General features: G+C 42.0%; 1 protein-coding gene across 2 annotated transcripts; it reads left to right on the forward strand.

Moving 5' to 3' along the window:
- Positions 1-7,507: 7,507 nt before the first annotated feature.
- FAM216B (family with sequence similarity 216 member B) lies at positions 7,508-18,454 on the forward strand. 2 transcript variants are annotated; one of them, XM_087967712.1, is made up of 4 exons: positions 7,508-7,597; positions 10,642-10,773; positions 12,416-12,536; positions 16,002-18,454. In XM_087967712.1, the coding sequence occupies exons 2-4, from the start codon at positions 10,675-10,677 to the stop codon at positions 16,136-16,138; spliced, it is 357 nt and encodes a 118-aa protein (XP_087823838.1). In that variant the 5' UTR covers positions 7,508-7,597; positions 10,642-10,674; the 3' UTR covers positions 16,139-18,454. The 2 variants fall into 2 exon arrangements, with proteins under 2 accessions (XP_087823838.1, XP_087823839.1); XM_087967713.1 differs by having other exon boundaries at positions 7,515-7,597; positions 10,667-10,773.
- The last annotated feature ends 563 nt before the right edge of the window (positions 18,455-19,017 follow it).

Raw genomic sequence — 19,017 nt, forward strand, 5'->3', positions numbered from 1 at the left:
TTTCTTTATCATCATCATTAGCAGGATCCCAGCTACTCACATCTGGTGGGTTTGCTATAATGTCCCACAATCCTTCTCTGCGTAGAAAGTAAACTACATTTCATTGACCATGAAACATAGTTTGTTCCATCCAGCCTGGATATCATGGACAGTTGTGACAAATTTACTTGTGCCATTACTCTTCAGATATTTTGACTATTTTAAACTAATTAAAACAGTTTGTTTTTACAGTAATGTGCAACTCACACCAACTCTCTCTGCTATATCCTGGTTCGTTAGACTATGCTGCTGGGCCCATAACCAATGTTAGGGTTTGGGGATTAACCCTAGCAGAGTATTGCAGCAGTAGTCAAGCCAGGCAGCCAAGCGAGAGTGGAAGGGCCCCAGAGTATACACACACTGAACACAAACACTGTTTGTAGTTTAAATATTTTTAATCCAGTTAGAGTTTAAGCATTGTCATTCAGTCCATTAAGTCATTCACAGTATTTCCATCCAGTAAGACTCACTAGTATAGTCCAAGTTAAGAGTCTTGCAATATCTTTATCAGCCGATAAAGATATCTTCTCCTCCTCCGGTTTCACTCTCCAGAGAAACAAACGCTGGATATTCAGCAAACGGTAGCAAACAATAACAGTTCAGTCACAGGCACTTACAGTCAGTAATCACAGTTGGTCGCAGCAGCACACAGTTACAGCCAGAGACAGTTAGTCACAGTTACAGACAGTAAACTCACAGTAAGTCGCAGTAAGCTTTCCAGCTTCTAATGCTTCCTTATATAGTAACTTCAACCGCACCCTTAATCGGCTAATTGCCTGCTGCATTGTGCTTAAAGTGATAAGCACTTAAACCATGATATCTAAGTTTTATATATTTATTCACCCAAACCATATTTGGTATCAATGTTATACCTAACAGTGTCTCACTGCATTAAAGACGGTGGCATTAATTTAGGGGGAAGATAGAAAGGCATCATACTCTGATTAGTGATTTCAGGAGAAATTCTTTTTTTTTTATTATAAGGAATGAGACAAAGGGATAATAAAGAATGGACAAAAGATACAAATATAATGATTCAAATTAAGATGGATTAAATAAGATAGAATTAAGAAGAGTGAAATGTGTGGAGAAGCTAATATAGAAGACATAGAATGGTAAATAAAATAGGTAATGACATGTAAGATGAGCATGAATATAATTGAAGTCCATGTAGAGAGAGGTACCTGGGGCCAAGTTACTTTCCTAAAAGATTTTTTATATGTTTGTGTGTTGTGTGTTTATGTTTTTGGGAGAATTAATAAAACCTTGCAGAAATATAGAATGAGAATAATGGTAACCAAGTCAGAAAGAAATAGATGAAATAATAATAGTGAAATTGAATAAGAGTAAAGAGAAGTAAAGAGAAACTGGATAAGAGGTATTTGTATGCTCATATGGAAATGGTTTAAAATAGAATTATATTGTATAAAATAAGGTTTTATTTGACTTGTAAAATTTATAATGGAAAAAGGTTCAAGTATGTAATGGTTAATGATGATTTGTTTGTCTTTAAAATTAATAAAATTTGTTTAAAAAAAAAAAAAGATGGTGGCAGTGGTTGGCTAATCTTTTTGGGCTCCTGTGCTAAAAACTGCTTGCGCTCACGTGCCAGCACCCTGAAGGCAATGTGCACGCCCCTGATTTTCAGCCATTTTGAGGCCTTTTTTTGCCCTGCCAGAGTCTTGAGGGAAGCCTCCGCAGGCTTTGCAGGCCGAAAAACGGGCCCGTTTTGTTACTTCCGGTATTTCTGGACATACAGGAAGTGATGAAATGGGCCTATTTTTCGGCTTGCAAAGCCTACAGAGGCTTCCCTCAAGCCTCTGGCAAGCCGAAAAATGCCAGAAAATCAGCTGGGAGGCGTGTGCATGCGCAGTGAGGTAAGTTTGCCTGGGGCCCGCGTGCCCGCACACATGGCTCTGTGTGCCATCTGTGGTACACGTGCCATAGGTTCGCCATCATGGGACTATGGCATTGATATGGAGGAAAGCATCACTATCATCAGTTAGACTGTTCATGTCTATCTTTATTGATATCTATTGATGATTCTGATTTGCTGGAGTAGTGCAGTGGCCTAGAGGTGGGGCTCTAGCCTCACAATCAGGAGGCTGTGAGTTCGATCCTAGGTAGAGGCAGATATTTCTCTCTCTGGGCACGATGAGAAATTGTCTGCTGAACAAAACTCCGCCCTGGTGACAGGAAAGGCATCTGGCCATTAAAACACTCTGCTAGCTCCATTCAGTTGCCCAGACTCCACCCCGCAAGGGATCATGGGGTCCTTAAATGAAGAGGATAATTCTCATTTGCTACTGCTTCTTAATAGCACAAGCTGCCATCCGGTAAAAGCAGAGGTTTTGTTTTTAACTTATTTTATTTTCCTCAACCAGAATTACAGGAAATTATCACAGGACGGTATCATACAAGAAGGCCAGACAAGGAACGATGGATGGAAACTGACCAAGGAGAGGTTCAATCTGGAAATTATGAGGAATTTCCTGACAGTGAGAACAATCAACCCATGGAACAGAAGTTGCCCTCGGAAGTTGTGGGAGCTTCATCCCTGGAAGCTTTCAAGAAGAGGCTGGACTGCTGTCTGTCAGAAATAGTGTAGGGGCTCCTGCTTGGGTGGGTGGGGGGTTGGACTAGATGACCTACAGGGTCCCTTCCAACTCTGTTAATCTGTAATGTGAACAGAACCTTGTGCGAGAACAGACATTTTCATTAAAAAAAAAAATCTTACGTAGAAAAAAGTAGTATTTTAGAGGGAAGGGCTGGCTTTGGAACTTGGTTGGGTTTTTTTTCCTACTAAGTGTTTTCTTAAATAAATATGACTCCATATTTACATATGACAACGAATGCAAGCTGAAGTCTGATTTAGTACAGGTTATTTCTCATGAGAAAAAGGTTGAAGAGAGAGAGAGGGAGGGAGAGGGAGAGAGAGGGATCACGTTGAGATTTACTCTTGCTTCCCAAGACTAACAATGCTTTCAGGATGTTTAAGTCTCTGTTCACACTCAATTTAACACACCCAATCTTTGCTTTTGTGTGGCTTTAAACCCAATTCTAATATTTGAGTCATTAAATATTCTGGGGTGCCACTAAGCAACCTTAGACTGTATTTGCACTTATTAAACATACCTTTGAGGGGATGAATTTGGATTGGCACCAATTATTTATAATGGACGAAGGAGGCTTTTATTTTACTTCTCCCTATTCTATCATCAGATAGACTTTCGCTCCATTAATTCTCAGAAGTAGGAAGTGTTGTAAAACAATTGGAAGGTTGCACCCTTACGACCAAAGGATTCATCCCCAAAGAAGTATCTCCAAATCTAGAGGAAGAGGTTGCACTTTAGCAGGGAAAACCCAAGCTCAAAAAGCCCTTAAAGGTGTGGTATTGTGGGTCTGTGTAGACAACTGGGCAGGAAGATCAATGGGCCAGAAGGTTCAACCATCATGAGGTTGACTTAAGAAAGTACCTGCATCAACACTACAGCTGGCCATTGTAAAAGAATGGAACTTTTACAAAAAGAAAATTTTGGAAGTCAATCAATCAATCAATCCATCAGAATCAAGCTGAAAGGGACCTTGGAGGTCTTCTAGTCCAACCCCCACGCAAGCAGGAGACCCTATATCATTTCAGACAAGTCACTGTCCACTCTTTTCTTAAAAACCTCGAGCGATGGAGCATTCACAACTTCTGGAAGGAAGTTGTTCCACTGGTTAATTGTCCTCACTGTTAGAAAGTTTCTCCTGAATTTCAGGTTGCTTCTCTCCTTGATGAGTTTCCATCCTTTGCTTCTTGTCTTGCCTTCAAGGTGCTTTGGAGAACAGGTTGTTCTCTTCCTCTTTGTGGCAGCCCCTCAAATATTGCAAGGCTGCTATCATGTCCCCCCCAGACCTTCTTTTCGCTAGACTAGTCATAGCCAAAGCCTGCAATTGTTCTTCATGTGTTTTAATCTCCAGGCCTTGAATCATCTTAGCTTCTCTTCTTCCTACTTTTTCCAAGAAAAAAAGTCTCCACACCAAAGTCTGAACAAGAAGATTACAAAGCTCAACCCAAAGATACCAATGAAGTCAATGAATTGCGAAGGAATATGGGAGGCAATATGTAAGGGATGTGGTGGCTCAATGGCTAAGACGCTGAGCTTCTTGATCAGAAAGGTCGGCAGTTCAGCGGTTCGAATCCCTAGCGCCGCGTAACAGAGTGAGCTCCCCTTCCTTGTCCCAGCTTCTGCCAACCTAGCAGTTTGAAAGCACGTAAAAAAATGCAAGTAGAAAAATAGGGACCACCTTGGGTGGGAATGTATCAGCGCTCTGTGCGCTTTGGCCTTTAGTCATGCCACATGACCACGGAGCGTTTCGACAGCGCTGTCTTCGCTTTGTAACGGAGATGAGCACTGCCCCTAGAGCCAGAAACGACTAGCACATATCTGCAAGGGGAACCTTTACCTTATGGGAGACAAGGGCATAGGATATCTTCGTATATATCATAACCAAGGGGGCCAAAACAGATGGAAGAGCTGAAAGTCAACTGGCCAAGAAGGCAGTCGGTAGCTTCAGAGCATTGCCATAATCTAAAGGAGATTTTTTTATTCTTGGAGGACAGGACAATAATAGCAGAATAATAGAATTGGAAGGCATCTTGGAGGTCTTCTAGCCCAATGTTGTGATCGATTTCGGCATGATTCCTGGCACCTATTAAATCCTGCCAAGAGTTAACTTCCTTCCCTTTAAGCCATCTATGAAAGTTGTGCTATTTTTAAAAGCAATATTCTTTGCCCTCCTTTCTTCAAACCCTTTGGAGAATGTCAACATTCTCTCCTAGTCCATGTTGGAGCAGAAAAGATAAGAGGAGGAGAACCCTAATTGGAAACGAGATTTAAAAATTGCTTCCAACATCTTCTTTAGCTGCTTTGATTTGTGATATCAAGGGAAGGCTTAGAATGAAGCAGTTGGCAGCACGTTGAGTCTTTGCCCAGCCTTCTCCCTTAGGTGGAATTTTTTCAATATTTTTGTTTTTCTCCACATCCCTGCCTGGATCTTTTGACTTAACAGAACAATAGAATAACAGAACGAGTTGGAAGGGACCTTGGAGGTCTTCTAGTCCAACCCCCTGCTCAGGCAGGAAACCCTATAGCATTTCAGACAAATGTTTGTCTGAACTTTTCTTAAAAATCTCCAGAGTTGGAGCATTCACAACTTCTGGTGGCAAGCTGTTCCACTGGTTAATTGTTCTCACTGTCAGGAAATTCCTCCTTAGTTCCAGGTTGAATCTCTCCTTGATTAGTTTCCATCTGTTGCTTTTTGTCCTGCCTTCTGGTGCTTGGGAAAATAAATTGACTTCCTTTTCTTTGTGTCAGCCCCTCAAATATTGGAACACTGCTATCATATCACCCTTAGTCTTTCTTTTCATTAAACTAGACATACCCAGTTCCAGCAACCATTCTTTATATGGCTTAGCCTCCAGTTCCATCTCCTTTTTCAGCTGGCTTCTCTCCACTCATCAAATCAGGCTTCATTCTAGAATCATCCAGTGGACGAACAGACAAACAGATATTTGAGAAATAACAAGGCCAGTCCTCTGAATTTCTATAGAGAGGAACTTGTCCTCATATTTTCAGGATTCAGAGATCTGGCCTTGTTATTTCTCAAATTTGACCATAATTATATACTGTAGAGCAATCAGATCCTTCTGCAGAGATTTAAGTTGACCAAAAATTCACAGGCAGCCTTAGCTCTTTGCTGTCCTCTAGCGCCGATCTGAATTTGGGTAACCCAGTTCTGGTAGCAGCTGGAGAGGATATTTTCCAGTAAAATATGCCATTTGATCTCTGTAATCAAAGGTAATGTTTGGTCTGCATTTTAAACCAAACGGAGGGATGTCTGTCATTCAAAACTATTTACTGTTTCTTTTTGTTTCTCAGTCATGAGATGGAACCATTGCTGCGTAGCCAGAAAAATGATGGTTTGAGTCAAAGATGAAACAAACAGCCCCAATTCACAGTGTTCCAAATGGTATCTATTAGATGGAAGCTATCTATCGAGCATCTTCCCTAAATATCATCCCTTTTTTATGTCTCTCTCTCATCCCTTATCAACTATCATCTGGGTCTGCCAATCTATCATCCCCCCATCCATCTCTCTTTCATCTCTATATCATCTGCCTATCGAGAGAGACCAGCAGACAAATGGATGGATGGATAGGATAGGATAGGATAGGATAGGATAATAGAAAGACTGACAAATAGATGACAGATGATAAAGAGATGACGGATAGGTAGATGATAAATAGATGATGGAGTTAAATGATGGATAGATGAATAGGATGATAGACAAATACAGATGATAGATGATAAAGAGATGATAGATAGATGGGATAGATAGATAGATAGATAGATAGATAGATAGATAGATAGATAGATAGATAGATGATAGAGATAGATAGATGATAGAGATAGATATGGAGATAGATGATAGAGATAGACAGATAGATAGATAGATAGATAGATAGATAGATAGATAGATAGATAGAGATATAGTGATAGATGATATAGATAGAGAGATATAGATATAGTGATAGATAGATAGATGATATAGATAGATATCGATATAGTGATAGATAGATAGATGATATAGATAAATAGATAGATAGATAGATAGATAGATAGAGATAGATAGATATCAATATCGATAGATGATATAGATAGATAGATAGATATAGATATAGATAGATATCTAGCTATCTCCTCTAGCTATAATTCCTTTATCATCCCTATAATTCTCTTTCTCTCTTTTATTTTTTCAATGGAAAATGGACAATTAGCTCTAGCATGATGTCTACAAATCACCTCAGCAATGTAGCACACTGTTTGCCCATTACTAGTAATCATTTGATACCCCAGTTCTCCCAATATTCTCAACAGGCGGAAAGTTTTGCAGAAGCATCCAAAAGGGATTCATTGACCTAGTTAGCTAACCTGAAGGAGGTTCTATTTAACCCTAAATAGACCCAGTTGTGCCCTGCCTAACTAAAGTTCGCCTGTTTACCCAGTTACCTTAGTTTGACTCTAGAAAAAGAACTAGAGAGAATGAATGAAAAAGAAAAAAAGAAAGAAAAAACCCAAGCTTTTCCAATATGCAACATATTAATCTGAGAACTTAAATCATGGCCATCCATTCCTCTTTTGATAAATACAGATTTTTTTCACATCCGCCATGCAACCCCACTTTATGGCAGTTGCTAGGAGAAAAGCAAAGGTTTTAATGGTCAGATTTGTGCCAGTGGGAACAAAATGAATAAACCAGTCTCCAAGTTGACAGCTAGTCAAGAGTTGCTTCAGGCATTAAGCCAAATTCAGCCAAATTCAGAGCTCTCTCTCTCTCCCTCCCTCCCTCCCTCCCTCTCTCTCTCTCTCCATTTGTGTTTTGTGTATGTGTGTGCATGTTGCTAGGTTATTAGTCAACAAGTCAGACAATATCATGAAGGTTCTTGCAAGACAGTGGGTCTAATATTAATATCTGTTTGGTAAAGAAGAAGCCATTTTTGCAAAAGCGGGGGGTAAGTCAAAAATGAATGGATTGGATTTCATATTGAATCTGGGTGGAAGAAATTGACTAGGTATTTGCAAGACAATGCCTCCTTTGCTGCACGCTTCAGCTCAGGTATATTTTAGTCTCAGCTGTCAGAGGGCAAAGGGTTTGAATTGCAGAGACAAAGCATTGTGTTTGCTTTGGCTCCAAACAAAAAATATATCTATTTGGTGCAAAATATATATGCATATATAGTATTAGGTGCTTCAATCTACAGAATATAACTTTAATTTATTCTTATTTTCCAAGTTCCCTTCTGGAGTATTTGTTTTATTCTCACAGCCAGCCTGTAAGAGAGATTAAACAGTGATGGGAATTAACCCAAGCTTATTTAACTGATCAAGGAGAGAAGCAACTTAGAACTAAGGAGGAATTTCCTGACAGTGAGAACAATTAACCAGTGGAACAACTTGCCTCCAGAAGTTGTGAATGCTCCAACACTGGAAGTTTTTAAGAAGAGATTGGACAGCCATTTGTCTGAAGTGGTGTAGGGTTTCCTGTCTAGGCAGAGGGTTGGACTAGAAGACCTCCAATGCCCCTTCCAACTCTGTTATTCTATTCTATTCTATTCTATTCTATTCTATTCTATTCTATTCTATTCTATTCTATTCTATTCTATTCTATTCAATATTCTATTCTATATTCTATTCATTCTTCTATTCATTCCATTCTATATTTCTATCCTATCCTATTCTATATCCTCTATTCTATTCTATTCTATTCTATTCCATTCTATTCTTTCTTCATTATTCTATATATTCTATTCATTCTTCTATCCATTCCATTCTATATTTCTATTCTATTCTATTCTATTCTATTCTATTCTATTCTATTCTATTCTATTCTATTCTATTCTATTCTATTCTATTCTATATTCTTTCTTCATTATTCTATTCTATATTCTATTCTATTCAATATTCTATTCTATATTCATTCTTCTACTCCATTCCATTCCATTCCATTCCATTCCATTCCATTCTATTCTATTCTATTCTATTCTATTCTATTCTATTCTATTCTATTCTTTCTATTCTATTCTATTCTATTCTATTCTTTCTTCATTATTCTATTCTATTCTATATTCTATTCATTATTCTATTCCATTCCATTCTCTCTTCTCTTCTCTTCTCTTCTCTTCTCTCTCTTCTCTTCTCTTCTCCTCTCTTTTCTTTCTTTTCTTTCTTTCTTCTCCTCTCCTCTCCTCTCTCTCCATTCCATTCCATTCCAGTTTTTGAACCCTGAGGGCAAATCAGAATTTAGGTAGCCCTGTTCTCAGAATAACTGAGTTGGAAGGGACCTTGGAGGTCTTCTAGTCCAACCCCCCCGCTAGAGCAGGAAACCCTGCACCATTTCAGACAAATGGTTGTCTGATCCCTTCTTAAAAACCTCCACTGATGAAGCCCCCCCCACAACCTCTGGAGGCACATTCACAGTGGTGCTTTTGCACAACTTAGACCAAACTTCTAAGCCTCTCTCTACAATTTATGTACTTTTAAGGTCCTAAAGAGAGCCATTCCTTCTAATGGGTAGTTTTCAAACCTTCTGTGGTATCTCCAATAATCATGACAAAGACTGCACCAAGAGTATTTTGCTTCTAGCTCGTCATCCCGTTTCCAAAAGTCCATCAGACAAAGAATTCTTGAGACCTTAGGGTTCTTCTAATTCAAAACTTTGAATTAAAAAAGAAATATCTTGTTTATGATTAACAGAATTGGAAGGGAGTTTGGAAGCTCTTCTAACTGCAACCCTCAAATCAGGCAGGAAACCCTATTCCATGTCAGACCAATGGTTTTCCAATCTCTTGTCACAAACCTCCCGTGATGGAGCACCCAGACCTCTGTTGGTCCACTGATTAATTGTTCTAACTGCCAGAAAACTCCTCCTTATTTCTGTGTTGCTTCTCTCCTTGATTAGTTTCCATCCATCCATTCTCTTTCTTCAAGTGCTTTGGGGAATAGGTTGACCAAAGCACCTGAAGACAGAACAAGAAGCAATGGATGGAAACCATTCGAATTACAGTCGAGCAAAGCTGTCCACAAAGATGGATTTATACTCCAGGAAGACATCATCTTGCACCCTACATAAAGTCCCACCTCTGCACAGAGATAGAGATCAGAGATAGAGATAAAGATGGAGATTGGAGATTAGAAATTAGAGAATGGAGATTGAGATTGGAGATTAAAGATTAGAGGCTGGAGAAGGAAATAGGTTGGAGATTGGAGATTAGAGTTTAGAGGCTGGAGATGGAGATAGATTGGAGATTAGAGATTAGGGGCTGGAGATGGAGATAGATTGGAAATGGGAGATTAGAGGCTGGAGACTAAAATAGATTGGAGATTAGAGATTAGAGGCTGGAGACAGAAATAGATTGGAGATTAGAGATTAGAGATTAGAGGCTGGAGATGGAGATAGATTGGAGATTAGAGATTAGAGGCTGGAGATGGAGATGGAGATAGATTGGAGATTAGAGGCTGGAGACAGAAATAGATTGGAGATTAGAGATTAGAGGTTGGAGATTGAGATAGATTGGAGATTAGAGATTAGAGGCTGGAGACAGAAATAGATTGGACATTAGAGATTAGAGGCTGGAGATGGAGATAGATTGGAGATTAGAGATTAGAGGCTGGAGATGGAGATAGATTGGAGATTAGAGATTAGAGGCTGGAGACAGAAATAGATTGGAGATTAGAGATTAAAGGCAGGAGATGGAGATGGAGATAGATTGGAAATTGGAGATTAGAGGCTGGAGACTGAGATAGATTGGAGATTAGAGATTAGAGGCTGGAGATGGATTGGAAATTGGAGATTAGAGGTGGAGACGGAGATAGATTGGAAATTGGAGATTAGAGATTAGGTGAGGGGAGGGGGGAGGGGGGAGGGAGAGAGAGAGAGAGAGAGAGAGAGAGAGAGAGAGAGATATCAATGTTGCACAATGCAGTAACACAGCTGATTTTTAAAAATAAAGCTAGGAGCCAAATTTATATGTTTGGGGGAATGTTTTTCCATCAACAGCTCCTTTCCTGCTTTCCTTTGGAAGCGGTGGAGATGGGAGAACGTCAAAAACGAAATCCTAGCCAACATCACTATCCGAAATTGCAACGCGTACATGTTCCTTCAAGTGAATGGGACTCGTTCCTGATGAAGGTATCGGCTGCCTTTCAGTTTACAGGCGCCTGAAGTGAACTCCTCCACTCTTACGGCCCTTAGGGAGTCCATTTCTCAGGGTTTGGAAGAGGTCTTGCCATGCGCCTTGATTCCCATAGTCGGAACAAGCACGCTCTTGAAGAAAGCGCCAACCTAAATTGGCAGGCGATTCCTTAAACCGACTGTTTTCACAATTGGCTCAGGGCGTAGATGGGCCAGGGTGTTGTGGGAATATTGGATAGGAGTCAGGCATGGAGTGAAACAAACTCCATCCAGTCAGTCACGTGGAGGGATTAGCTGAAAAGAAATATGTGCCTAGAAATAGAAACCATGGAAAGAAATAGAAAGGAAATAGAAATAACAATAGAAAAAGAAGGAAGGAAGGAAGGAAGGAAGGAAGGAAGGAAGGAAGGAAGGAAGGAAGGAAGGAAGGAAGGAAGGAAGGAAGGAAGGAAGGAAGGAAAGGAAAGGAAGGAAGGAAGGAAGGAAGGAAGGAAAGGAAAGGAAAGGAAAGGAAAGGAAAGGAAAGGAAGGAAGGAAGGAAGGAAGGAAGGAAGGAAGGAAGGAAGGAAGGAAGGAAGGAAGGAAGGAAGGGAAGGGAAGGGAAGGGAAGGGAAGGAAGGAAGGAAAGGAAAGGAAAGGAAAGGAAAGGAAAGGAAAGGAAAGGAAAGGAAAAGGAAGGAAGGAAGGAAGGAAGGAAAGGAAGGAAGGAAGGAAGGAAGGAAGGAAGGAAGGAAGGAAGAAAAAAAAAGGAAAGGAAGGAAGGAAGGAAGGAAGAAAGGAAAGGAAAGGAAAGGAAAGGAAAGGAAAGGAAGGAAGGAAGGAAGGAAGGAAGGAAGGAAGGAAGGAAGGAAGGAAGGAAGGAAGGAAGAGGAAAGGAAAGGAAAGGAAGGAAGGAAGGAAAGGAAAGGAAAGGAAGGAAGGAAGGAAGGAAGGAAGGAAGGAAAGAAAAGAAAAGAAAAGGAAAGGAAAGGAAAGGAAAGGAAAGGAAAGGAAAAGAAAGATGGGAAGGGAAGGAAGGGAAAGGAAGGAAAGGAAAGGAAGGAAGGAAGGAAGGAAGAAAAGAAAGAAAGACCACACTGACTATATGTGATATTAATGAGCTGCTGCATTCACTTAAAAAAAGATAGGGCATGGTTTGATTTTTATTCTCTCAACCCAAAATGAGTTATGGGGTCCTGGGTGTTCTCTGAGCTTGCTTGTTTTCTTGCAGACGTTTCATCACCCAACTAGGTAACATCAACAGTGCTAGGAGGGAGTGGGGTTTGTGGGGAGGAGGAAGAAGAGGAGGAGGAACAGGAGGAGGAGGAGGAGGAGGACAACGGCTTTGGGGTCTGAGCTTAGTGGTTTTCTTGCAGATGTTTCATCACCCAACTAGGTAACATCATCAGTGCTATATCACCTAGCACTGAATGAAATGAAACATCTGCTAGAAAACAAGCAAGCTCAGAGAGCGCCAAGGACCTCCATAAGTCACTTTTATTTCAGTGCCATTTGCACCAAATCCATTATGGTTGTATTTGGTCATAAGTTTGAGGCATGGCCTCTATTGCGCAGAAGAGGAGGATGGGGGGGAGGGGGGGGATCAATTCCGAATTGTCCCGTCTACCATTCCTAACTAAGCCAGTCCTTGCCTTGGCAGGGTTTGAACGCAGGACAAAAACGCTATTTTTACAGCATCGTGAGCATCTACGACAGCCGGGGGCAGCGAGAAACCTTGTGCCACCGATACATGTCCAGCCTTCAGCGCCAAAATGTGTTGGGTGAGTGTAAGCCAAGATCGAGTCTGGCATCGGCGATGCAGAGAAATTTGGAGGAACCACGGGGATTACAATATCTGGGGGTGACGATGAGGTCAGTTTTATGGGCCGTGAAAGCACGCCTCTCTCACAGCCGGAGCTCACGCTGGTTTCAACAGGCAGGGTTCACGCAGCCTTCGGCCAAAAGCTTTCTTCCACTCAGCAGGGCCAGGACGAACATGCGCCTTCGTGCGCTCTGATGCTATTTATGCCACGTCAGTTTATCTTTAGTGCCTATCCACCGCCGTGCTCCAAACACGCCCTGAGACAGCTGAAAAATAAATGCTTTGGAGTGAATCTTTTTGCTATCCCGGAGGCCTCCAAAAAGAGAAAAAGAGAAAAATCAGACTTAGGCATAAAATTCAGGGGTGGGGTTCAAAATTTTGTTACTACTGGTGGCTTGGTGGGCATGGCTTGGCTTGGTGGGAGTGGTGTGGCTTGGTGGGCATGGGAGGGGAAAAAATCCCCCAAAACAAATATTGGAATGATGTTGTGGGAGGATTTTGACTTAGAATCAGAATGCGCAGGTGGACAATTCCTGTTTTTGGGGTGAGCCAGAATTCAAATGAGAACCTGCTTCCCTGCCTGGGAATTTATCTCTTGATTTACTGAATTTGTGAAAATTTCTCTCGGTTTGTTTTCCTTCCAGTACCACCGATGTTCCCCATTTTGGCTTGCTATCCTTTTCTAAATGTATTTGTTTTTAAATGCTCAACTCACACCCCTAAAATCATTCCCCACCCCCTGTTGGGCTCAGCGTTGTCCCTGACAGACAGGTGGCCTTTTTCGGATGAGAGTCTTTCCAAGCTGGGTTAAAATGTTGTGATCTTGAAGCAGCAACACTGCATGGCTTATGACAGAAATGTCCATGGAAAGTCTCCATCATCCAGGTCATGGTTGTCCCAAAGGTTGTTGTTGTTGTTTCTTCTTCTTCTTCTTCTTCTTCTTCTTCTTCTTCTTCTTCTTCTTCTTCTTCTTCTTCTTCTTCTTCTTCTTCTTCTTCTTCTTCTTCTTCTTCTTCTTCTTCTTCTTCTTCTTCTTCTTCTTCTTCTTCTTCTTCTTCTTCTTCTTCTTCTTCTTCTTCTTCTTCTCTTCTTCTCCTCCTCCTCCTCCTCCTCCTCCTCCTCCTCCTCCTCCTCCTCCTCTTCTTCTTCTTCTTCTTCTTCTTCTTCTTCTTCTTCTTCTTCTTCTTCTTCTTCTTCTTCTTCTTCTTCTTCTTCTTCTTCTTCTTCTTCTTCTTCTTCTTCTTCTCCTCCTCCTCCTCCTCCTCCTCCTCCTCCTCCTCCTCCTCCTCCTCCTCCTCCTCCTCCTCCTCCTCCTCTTCTTCTTCTTCTTCTTCTTCTTCTTCTTCTTCTTCTTCTTCTTCTTCTTCTTCTTCTTCTTCTTCTTCTTCTTCTTTTCTCCCTTCTTTCTCCTTCCTTCTTCCTTCTTTCCCTTCCACCTCCTCCCCCTCCTTGTAATAGTAATTCCCAAAGACTTTAGCTAATGTAGTTGGCAAAAATACACCCGGAGAGAAGGGAGTAGCAAACGGCATATATTGTGGCCTTGCAAACTACAAGGATATGCTTAGAAAGCCACCAGGCCTCAAGGTGAATTGAACACAGATTTTAACTGAATCTGTAACGGATTAGTAGGATTTTCAAACCGAAGTCTCTCTTAGCCATACCTGAAGAAACCTGGGCTCTTACATCCATAAGTTCTATTTCTGAATTATAGTGCTTGGCTCGACTACAAAACTCTGGAAAAACTTAGTGTTAGTTTACTTGATCTATGAGTAATGCAATATAACATAGGGGTAAAACTGGAGACCATTTTTTCCCCTTCTGGGAAACTATCATACATTTACGGTTTGGTGAACTTTGATGGATGAAATTACAGGCAGACTTCAATGGGGGCTTTCTTGCACATGTAGAATATGGGATAAATATCTACTCTAAGTGTAAACCAGCCTGACTTCACCCCAGCTTTAAGAGCGGCTCTGTTGGTTCCAGGTTGGTTTTCTCCTTCAGGAGAAATCAGATTTTCCCCACCAATCATTTTGGAAAGCAGAAAGTTGTTATTCTAAAGAAAACTGGATTATATCCAGAGGCAGGGCGGTGTCTGTGTGTGTGTGTCTGTGTGTGTGTGTGTATGTGTGTGTGTGTGTGTAAATTATAGAGAAAGAGGCCTAAAAGCAATCGGGGAGAGAGAGAATGATAGAGAGAATGATAGAGAGAATGATAGAGAGGTGATAAAGGGATTATAGCTAGATAACTAGAAGATATCTATATCTATCTGAGAGAGAGAAAGAGGGAGGGAGGGAAGGAGAGAGAATGATAGAGAGGTGATAAAGGGATTATAGCTAGGCAGCTAGAAGATATCTATATCTATTTGAGAGACACAGAGAGAGACACGGAGAGAATGATAGAGAGATGATAAAGGGATTATACCTAGATATCTAAATATCTACCTGAGAGAGAGACAGAGAGAAACAGAGAGAGAGAGAGAGAGAAAGAGAGAGAGACAGAGATGATAAAGGGATTATAGCTAGATAGTTGGATATCTATATCTATCTCAGAGAGAGAGAAAGAGAGACAGAAAGAGAGACAGACAGACAGACAGGCACACACACACACACACAAACATACACACACACACACAGAATGATAGAGAGATGATAAAGGGATTATAGCTAGATATCTAGATATCTACCTGAGAGAGAGACAGAGAGAAAAACACACACACAGAGAGAGAGAGAGACAGAGAGACAGAGAGACAGAGATGATAAAGGGATTACAGCTAGATAGCTGGATATCTATATCTATCTCAGAGAGACAGACAGACAGACAGACAGACACACACACAGACAGAATGATAGAGAGATGATAAAGGGATTATAGCTAGATAGTTAGATATCTATTTCTAGCAGAGAGAGACAGAGAGAGAGAGAATGATAGAGAAATGATAACAAATTTATGGCTAGATAACTAGATATTTATATCAGAGAAAGAGGGAGGGAGGGAGGGAGATTTGTCTCATAATTAAGGCAAGGACAAAGTAGGTCTCGCTCATCTTTCGCTCCTACAATTATCGAAAACCGTGTCACATCACCACAGGGACAACAGCTGCTGGCAGACCATTCTGGAGCTCTTCTTGCAATTAAGGTGGTTATTTTCCAACTTTGCAGTCTAGGCATGGCAGGGAACCTTCTCCACTCCATCAGCTTTTATGGCCTGGCCAACTCATGCTGACTACTGTCGATGGCAGCCCACCCATGGTTCAGTAATCCTGGACTTTTTTTTAGTTTTTTTTGGGGGGGTGGGGGCAAAGTAGCAACTAGCTACCAACATAACTGTTTGGTTTTCCACCCTGCCTCTCTCTCTCCCCCATCCAAAGCTGAGGCCATGATGAGTTCTGGTTCTTGACCTCCTTTTCGAACTCATTTTCCAGGGCTCATCACAAAGCAGCAAGTGAGATATTACGCTTCCTTCGTCAAAGATTCGAAATCCAGCCGAAGGTCGAAGCGAGGAAGAACTCCTCCCTCGAAGGCAGAGGGCAGAAGAGCACAGCGGCACTCCCGGAATTAAATATGAATCAAAGAAGCCATGGAGAACTCTCTCGCCTGGCAAGCCAGGATGAATCACAGTTTGGCGTTTGGGAAAATGGGACACATAGAATAGAATAGAATAGAATAGAATAGAATAGAATAGAATAGAATAGAATAGAATAGAATTCTTTCTTGGCCAAGTGTGATTGGACACACAAGGAATTTGTCTTTGGTGCATATGCTCTCCATGTACATAAATATATATACAGCAGGATCACAGCTCACCAGCTCAAATCCCCCAGCAACTAAGACTAATCTGATCACAACCAATCCCCCACCTGAACAGAACACACGCCCAGCCAATCAGAACACGGCCAACCCCCCAACCAATCAGAACACAGCCAAACCCCCAACCGATGAGAACACCCCCCCAGCCAATCAGAACACAGCGAAGCCCCCACCTAATCAAGTCACACCCCCACTAGCAGTTAAAAGGAAGAAGCAGCTGCAAGCTCACATTACTCTGAGAAGCACAAAGCCAAAGACACAAGCCCAAAGATGATGAATGAGACTTCATCGAAACGTTGCCTAGATACTTCCAATCTTACGCGGGAGAAAACCCAAATAACCAAAGACCCACATACAAATACCCGCGAGAACCTCAGAAAACAAATATATATACATATACACAATCTCCAAAGGCAGAATTCCGCTCCCTGATGGTCCTGGCCCCATCCGTGCATCCCATGCAGGCCCCTCATCTGAGTCCTCGCTCTCCGAGACCTCAGCCATCTGTAACTGCTGCCGGCGAACCACACCACTTTGTGGACGCTTGCAAGGTTCCCTTACTGTATCCCCTAAAAAACCTTGGCTAAAAATATCTTGTGGAAATTTATGTACAGCGGTGGCTTCCTTGTTTGAGCTCTGCGGTTTGCGACGAGGAGTAAAACTGAGAGGAGATGGGAGCTGAGATTTATGGAGTGTTGGTCAGAAGGACTTGACATCTGGCGTGCCCCCAAAGAGATTCGTCCGTGGAATTCGTAATGATCCTGGAGGGGATATCTTTCAAGTCTAGCATCGCCTCTGAATGCATAATCTGTATTGTGCCCTTTCATCCTAGACAACAGACTGGTTTTTAAACCCACATGGGTGCTTTGCACAGAGAGCAGCTTAATTTTATGGAGATCTGGGGATACTGGCAGGGGTTCGCAGGGGTTCAGGAGAGCCTCCAGCTAAGATTCTGTGCAGTTCAGAGAACCTTCAAATCCCACTCCTGGCTGGCCCTTCCAACCCCTCCCCTCCCAGGAGTTCCCACATGGTGTGTTTTGGATGCAGGTAAGGGCAGGGCACATGCTGTTGTGGTTCGCCAGCAGCAGGTGAGGACGGCTGAGGTCTCAGAGAGCGAGGATTCAGATGAGGGGCCTGCGTGTGATTGCAGGGATGGGGCCAGGACCATCAGGGAGTGGAATGCGGCCTTTGGAGATTGTGGAGGCTGGCAGCAGCAATGAAGAGGCCCCCGAGGAGCCTGTGCCAAGTGCGTGTGCGCGCAGGGCTGCTCAAAGGAAAGAGCAGCTGCAGCAGCATGGGCGACTCGGGAGTAAGGTTGCAAGGGGATGGCCCCTCCCTGAGAAGATAAAAGCCAGCTGAGAAACTGCAGTTCTTTGCAGAAGGCAAAGAAGTTTGACATTTGAGCCTGGTGGATGTTAGAATATCCGAGTTGGTCTTTGGAGACTCTTTGATTTATTGTTTAGTAATTTTATCTGTTCTTGGCAGTCTTGCAAAAACTTGGCCAGGCTCTTTTTTAAATTGGAGCTAATTAGTTGGAAGCAGCCTTTTACCTGTGAAGAAAGAGGATTCGTAAATGAAGCATGAAAAGGTTGGGCTGGTACCTTTGTCTGGTGTTTGCTCTTTGGGAACCAGGTTTGGGTCAAAACACCAGGGGAAGCCTCCAGACCCCATGGAAGGTGAAAAATGGCCCTCCAGGAAGTACCAGTAGGCCACACCCACCATGTGTTGGGGCTCTGGCATCCACCCCCATTTAAATCATGAGTCTCTAGCCACATCTCTCAGAGTTTAAAGAAGATTTATTAAGAGTTAACATGTCCGGCACTGCCTGGGTGTAGCCGACTCTTAGACACATTATTCATTTCCCCCTTGACCCTGGTCTTCCCCCCACCCTCTGGATGGATATTCTCCAATGGGACACATCCATAGCCAAGAGTCATCAATCATGCTCTCCAGTGATAATCTTGCGTGCCAGAAGCTTCGGCCACCTAAAAATTATCTATGAAGCATTTAAGGAATGCACTACTTCCCCCACTCCCTTTCTGCTGGCAACTCTAAAAGACCAGATAAATATTTTTGAGTTGACACCATGGCCATGCCCACCCAGCAACCGGGCAGCAGACCGGTTGCTGGGAATTTTTGAATCCCACCCCTGGTATTATTATTCTGATCATTATGATAGAATGTGTTAGATCGGGTACAAAAGAGACGCGAGACCAGTGCACTTCAAGCTCTTTATTTTATGTTAAGATCTGTACAAGATCTTGGAGCCGCGGCAGCCCTTCATATAGGGATTGCTCGCGGCTCGTCGGCCAATGACAGCACTTTGAATCTCCCGCGATCGGCTCGGCCAATCGCGGTTGATTCTAAGTGAGCCAATCACAGTTGTTGAGTCGGCCAATCAGAATGTAGTTCGTGAATTTACCTTTTGGAGTATGTTAATACAGAACAGAATGGATATCAATGGAATGAATATTATTATAAACACTTTGATGATTATTGTCTAATTTGTACCTAGACAACACACTGTTTAACCAAAAATGGAATTTTTATATGTGATTAAAAAAATAAAAAAAACCTTTATGGTAAAAAAAAAAAAAAAGACAAGTGGCTATCCAGTCTCTTCTTAAAAGC

The sequence above is a fragment of the Notechis scutatus genome, chromosome 5 (genome assembly GCF_049901735.1).
Source record: "Notechis scutatus isolate UNSWTSFEM ecotype Mainland chromosome 5, rNotScu1.2, whole genome shotgun sequence".
In the NCBI taxonomy this organism is placed as follows: Eukaryota; Metazoa; Chordata; class Lepidosauria; order Squamata; family Elapidae; genus Notechis; species Notechis scutatus.

What these genes read in the sequence shown, in the direction of transcription:
- FAM216B (XM_087967712.1), top strand. Translation starts at nt 10,675, where the DNA reads ATGGGAGAACGTCAAAAACGAAATCCTAGCCAACATCACTATCCGAAA. An exon ending in GGGACTCGTTCCTGATGAAG is followed by an intron (nt 10,774 to 12,415) that starts GTATCGGCTGCC and finishes TTGCCTTGGCAG; the next exon opens with GGTTTGAACGCAGGACAAAA. An exon ending in TCAGCGCCAAAATGTGTTGG is followed by an intron (nt 12,537 to 16,001) that starts GTGAGTGTAAGC and finishes CTCATTTTCCAG; the next exon opens with GGCTCATCACAAAGCAGCAA.